The sequence below is a fragment of the Cannabis sativa genome, chromosome 2 (genome assembly GCF_029168945.1).
Source record: "Cannabis sativa cultivar Pink pepper isolate KNU-18-1 chromosome 2, ASM2916894v1, whole genome shotgun sequence".
NCBI lineage: Eukaryota > Viridiplantae > Streptophyta > Magnoliopsida > Rosales > Cannabaceae > Cannabis > Cannabis sativa.
Genome location: NC_083602.1, coordinates 73,051,860 through 73,058,333, shown reverse-complemented (window position 1 = coordinate 73,058,333; position 6,474 = coordinate 73,051,860). Strand labels below are relative to the sequence as shown.

The following is a 6,474-nucleotide window of genomic DNA, read 5'->3' as shown; positions in this document are numbered from 1 at the left end:
ATATCAAAAGAACAACAAAAAGATAACATATAAATAACAAAAAACCAGCAATAAATTAACAAGAGTACAACACAAAAGACCATATTTTCTGTAAATAAATCATAAAAATCGTAAAAATATTAAAAATTCTGTATAACTGTATTTTTATAATTTTTTTATTGTTGTTATATATTTGTGAAATAATCTATTTTATTTATTTATTTAAAATTAATAGGGGGTTGCGTCCAATTTTGTTGGACAGACTTTGGTTGGCGTGTCTAGCAAAGCTAAACAAGAAAGTTGTACAAATTAAAAACAAATAACAAAAAAAAAATTATATCCATTCTATATAAAGTGTGGCTATGTAACAAAATTCTTGGTTTAACGATAATTTTTTTGGTTTCTACGTTACTTTAACAGAATAACCTATTACTAAACAGAATATTTTTTATTAATTTTATAATATTATTATATATATTTAAAAATAAAAATTATATAGATATTTTATATAAATAAATTTTTAATTTAATTTAAAATACCTAAAATATTATTGATATTTTTAATCTTATTTTTAAATTTATTGGTTCAACTTTAAATTAAAATAAAATGAAAAATTATGTTAATATTTTATATAAAGAAATTTAAATTTAAAATATTATAAATACTTTAATCATATTTTTAATTTTATTATTATTTATTTTATATTTTAAATTACATTCATACACCATATTTTTCATAAAGTTTGGAAATAAAAAATCTGTATATCAAATTTACGAATCCAACCTATATATAGACATACTCAAATTTAGTTATATGAGTTTTGGTTAAGAATAAGTAAATTGCAATATATGCATTATCAGATACGTTACCTAATTAAAAAAATTTAAAAATTTTAAAAAATACATATATATAATAAGGGAAATTTGATATATTATGCTAAAAAATAGAAAATGGTGTTTAATTATACCAAGAATATACACATCAAAAAAATATGCCAATTTTTTAATTTCCTTCCTAAATTACCCCTACCCTTTCACTTTCCCCCCCATTCTCTCTAACACTCTCTAACAGCCCTCTCTCTCTCTCTCTCTCTCTCTCCTTCACTCCATTCGAACCCCACCGTCGAACCACCACAGTCGAACCACCACCCACATTCGAACCCCACCGTCGAACCACCACGAAGACCCAGTCGACCCACGAAGACCCAGTCGACATGAAGACCCAGACCACTCCATCGACCCCGACGACCCATAAACCCACTCGAGACCCAGTCGACCCCATCGACCCCGACGACCCAACAACCCACTCCAGACCCCAGCAACCTCCAAAACGTACTCGGACCATTTCAGAGCACCGTCCCCACCACCGCCTTCTTCAAATATTCGAACCTTTGGATAAAAGAGGTATTTTTTAAAAAAAATTTGTTAAAACATGCTTTAATTTGTGATGGATGAATCTGTTTAAACTGAAATTGTGATTTAGTATGTTTGTTTGTGGTAAATTATGCATCAGAAATCTGGGGAAATTATTGGGGTCGTGTTAAACGCTGTTTGTTCCTATTTTGTTTTTTGTGCGGTGTTATGCGATTTAATATGCGATGTTATGCGATTTTGTTAGCGGTTTTTACATTCTGATTATATTTAGCGATTTTTAGGCGACATTGTGCGATGTTTGTGCGATGTAGTATATTTGGAGTAGATTTCAGCAATATTGTGGGTATAGTTAGCGATGTTTGGGCGACATTGGGCGATGTTTGTGCGATTTAGTTTATATGGAGTATGTTGTGCGATTTCAGAAACATTAAGCGATGTTTGGGCGACGTTTGTGCGATGTTACCTGACAGGGACTTGATTTTTTATTTATTTTTGTTCTGCATTGTTTTAGCGATATTATGCGACCTATGTGCGATATTTATGCGATTCTTTTTGTGACTGGCCTATTTTTTGCTGCCTTTATGCGATTGTAGGCGATGTTTGTGCGATTATTATGCGATATAACCTAATTAAGCTTTCTAAATGCAGATGGCTCCTGAACTTATTCTCCCATTGTCAGACCACTTTCCAGGGCGTATAACATACAGAGGCAACGGATACTTTGCTTCAATAAAGGCCAAATTTGAAGCTTTTAACTTGACTCAGAAGGTGAAGGAGACGCCTTTTGGTGTGTTTTGGAATGCCAGTGAATTGAAATTGAGTGGGGTTATTGTCCATCAGTTGTTACTAAGGAAGAAGAAAGTGAGTGAGGCCAAAAATGATGAAGTGTGGTTTTACGTGGGTAAAACCGAAGCTAGATTTGGACAGTCTGAGTTCGGTTTGATCACGGGCTTAAAGATGAGCGGTGGTCCTTCGTCAGAAGAATTGACTGCACAGTGTGATTCTGATCGGATCTTGCGAGACTATCTCAACAACTTAAAAAGGGTGACCTTTAAAACCCTTTGGCTAGCGTTTGAGGCATGCGATGTGGCTGGCGATGTATACAAGCTGGGGTTGTGTGCATTTGTCGAGGGTGTTCTGCTGTCACGGGTCGAGGGTGTGTATATCTGGACAGATATGCCAAAGTTGGTAGAAAATGAAGAGAAGTTCTTCGAGTATCCTTGGGGTCTTCTTTCTTATCAGAAGTTGTTGTCTTCCACCACTAAGAATATGCAACAACTTAGGCAAAACTACATGGATAAGAACGATAAGACCAAGAAGAAACACAAGAAGGATAAAAAGGTTACTCAACCTGAAGCGAAGTACAACGTGTACGGATATGCTCCTGCGCTGCAATATTGGGCATTTGAGGCCATGCAAGTTTTGGGGAAGAAGTATGGCCAGTGCAAAGGGACTCGATTCCCTCGAATGTTGCATTGGAGCACCCCCGACACAGTCACGAAACATGATGTGAAGCAAGTTGATGTGGCTGCACTCTTTGAGAAAAGGGTACGTGAATCTTTCTCTATTTTAGCGCAATTATTTTTTGCTTTAAGTGTAATCTGTGTTATATGCGATATTTTATGCGATATTTTGCGATATTTGTGTGATTTACTTTACAGTGCATTATAAATGTTCAGTGATTAATAAGTTTTTTGGCGACTTTGTGCGATCATAGTGCGATTTTGTGCGATTTTACTTGCACTCCTTATAAATTTTTACTTGTATTTGTTTTATTTGTTTAGCGACTTTATGCGATTCTTGTTGCGATTGTTGTGCGATTTGTTGGAAGTCTCATGTTTTCCACTTGTATTTTTTGATATTTTTTGTGCGACTGTATGCGATTACTGTGCGATTTTGTGCGATTTTCGATGACAGTAGCAAATATACTTTTCTATGTATATGTAATAGTTTTTTGGCGATATAGTGCAATTTTTGTGCGATATGTATGCGATTTTTTTAGTTTTATGCGATTTATTTGCGATTTTTGTGCGACATATTTGCGATTTACCGTGATCTTGTGTTTTTGCAGATGGTTGTGCTTCAAATCTTGTATCCTCGGAATTGGGAGGTTGATTACTGGAAGGACAATTGTGAGGGTGAGGTCCCCACAGTGGAAATGGGGTTGGATGAGGTCGAAGAAACACAAGCCGGGGCGCAAGATTCGACCGCATTAGAGACCCAAGCCCAACGGGTGGCAGAATATGTGGAAAGGTCCAAAATTATTCCCCCATCCCCACCCAAGGAAACAGCAGACGCCTCCACATCTGCCACTGTGCCCCCAACCCCTGCCACTGTGCCCCCAAGCTCTACTCCACCCAATGACTCCGACTACCTCTTGTTGGCTAAGAGATTGGAGAAGGTAGAAGCGCAACAAGTTGCGATTCTTACTGCCCAGACTGAGATGAAGGCTGACTTCAAGAGAAGTCAGAAAGAGATGAAGAATCTTATCATGGATCAAATTGAGACCGTGATAAGTTTGTTACAGAAGCAGCCCTCGGAGCCGACACAACCATCAGGGCCGGCACAGCAATCAGACCCCACATATTCGTCCGACACGGCAGAGCCATTACAGACGGTACATCCATCACCGCCGACATATGATGATGATGATGATGTCTACCCAGAAGATTGGCAACCTGACGCATGTGACGTTCCTTCTACTCCTGCAAACGCCATTGTCATTTCGCTGGGTGATACTGAATCTCAGGATGTGGAAGAGTTGCAGGGGCCACCAGATGGAGTGGAGTTCTGTAGGCTTAGGCGAAAGCGCAAGCCGGTTTTCTTGAATGACTACACTGCTGGGAAGAAGAAACAACGACATGGGCCCGTGGTAGTAGACACCCTGAAACCGGCGGACCCCCGGCTGTTAAAATTTTTCCAGAAGTGGATCACTTATGCTAGGGACAATGGCCGTCCTAGGGATGTTCACACTGGCGAAGCCACTAGATCGTGGTTCGTGAAGTTGATGGTGCTGAACGAATGACTCGAAGATGATGTAAGTTATTTCTTAACAGAATTAATTTATTGTGTTTTTTAATTGTTTGTGCGACTTATATGCGACTTACATGCGATTTATATGCGATTTATACTCACTCTATGTATAATCTGGTTTATGCGACTTTTATGCGATTTGTATGCGATGTGCTTGCGATTATAAACTGATTTATGATGGTTTGCGATTTTTGTGCGATTTTTGTGCGATTATTTGAAACAATTTTGGTAATTTGTTGTGCGATTTCCTGTGATTTGTTGTGCGACTTTTATGCGACTTCTTTCTAACTGTTTTCATTTGGAACACCGCAAATTGATGCCACGGCGCACTTATTGAGAAGAAGACGGACCCTGTACCCAGAAGTCTACACCCGAAAAGGTGTAGTTTTGGACACATCTGCTCCACAGTTCTTTTCCATGTTTTGAAATATGTGTGAGGGTGACAGGAGCAAGATGAAATGGGATGAGGGCGTCATGAGTTACGTGCAGGGGATACCGCACAGATACTTGCCATGTTGGGAGAAGCAGGAGTACATATACTTTGTGTTGCACCTTCCCAAAGAGCGCCACTGGGTGGCAGTTGAGGTGGATATCGAGAACTGGGAGATCATTGTATATGATTCTGATATCGGTGCCACCGTTGAGGCAGCCATGGAGTCATATTTGAAGCCTTACAGCGAGCTCTTTGCAAATCTAATTCGAGATAGCGGTTATTTCCAATACAACAATTATGTACATCCGGTGGAGTTGGGCGATCTCAGTCAGCTCCTACCCCTCCATTATAGACGAGCTACCTCGGAGGTTGTACCACAAACGAAGAGCAGGTGAATCTCTTTTTCTTTTGTATATTTTGAGTAATTTATTTAATTTTGCACTCCATTATGAATTACTTAACTTAATTGTTGCTAATATTTAGTTTTTTTTTTAGTGGCAATTGTGGAATGTATGCCATGGAGCACATTGAGCACTTGATGCTGGATCGGTCGTTGGAGCATGTGCATGATGATAACATGCTCACCTTTAGACATAGGTGGTGTGTGGACCTATTTTACCAGAACTTAACGTGGTAGTTTTTTGTAGGTTTTTGCAATGTTAATCTTGTACACATAAACTCCCCTTTTGTAATTGTATTATAATCTCACCAAAATTATGTATAACAAGTAAATTTAAAGCTATTTAAATTGTTGCTTGTATCAATTTATTTCTTTTTTAAATTTTTGATAAATACTGTGAAAAGATGACTTCTTGAAAAATTATTTCGCTAGGAATCGCATTAAAATCGCACATTCATCGCGCATAATATCGCCAAAATATACAAACTAACAAATCTAGATTAGTTCACATCGCAGAAAAATCGCACTATAATCGCACAATGTCGCCAAAAATACAGAACCAAAGCAAACTCAAAAACAGGATCCTGTCAGTTAATATCGCACAAAATCGCACCATAATCGCAAAACTATCGCCAAACAATACAGAACCGAGCAACCAAAAACAAGATCCTGTCAGTTAACATCGCACAAAAATCGCACAATAATCGCAGGATATCGCCAAAAAATACAAAACAAACTAAAAACTAGCTACTGTCAGTTACAAATCGCACAGTAATCGCATAATGTCGCCTAAAAATCGGTAAACAAACCAAAAAATTATTAATCTAGGAGAAAAAAGCACAATATCCAACAACCAGCAATACAACACATATTCATTTAAATATTGGAGAAATGGTTCAAACTCGAGCTTTGCATGTAGCTCTGTTGTGCCCTGAACCGTGACATAGCGAACAATGACGAGGTTCCACTACCACCTGACCACTAGACGGTCGACGCTTCGTCGGTCTTCTACCTGCATTGCTCTTCCTAGGCCGACCTACTGGTTTTTTCTCCACTAGTACCCCGATTCTTATGTTCTTGATATGTTCCGGTAGTACCCACTCATCCTCCTCGCCAACAATATTAATTGTGGCATCGTAGGTTTTCTTCCACGTTTCTTTAGTGTAATATGGAGAGCAAAGTGTGTACACGCTCACATTCTGACTAACTGCTGCGGCACATGCATGGGGACAAGGGATTTTCAGCATTTGGAAAAG

At 38.3% G+C, this 6,474-nt stretch overlaps 1 protein-coding gene across 1 annotated transcript; it reads left to right on the top strand.

The window, feature by feature from the left end:
* Window positions 1–4,689: 4,689 nt before the first annotated feature.
* On the top strand, window positions 4,690–5,621 carry LOC133035123 (uncharacterized). Its single transcript, XM_061110873.1, has 2 exons — window positions 4,690–5,209; window positions 5,314–5,621. The coding sequence occupies exons 1-2, from the start codon at window positions 4,815–4,817 to the stop codon at window positions 5,453–5,455; spliced, it is 537 nt and encodes a 178-aa protein (XP_060966856.1). The 5' UTR covers window positions 4,690–4,814; the 3' UTR covers window positions 5,456–5,621.
* Window positions 5,622–6,474: the final 853 nt, after the last annotated feature.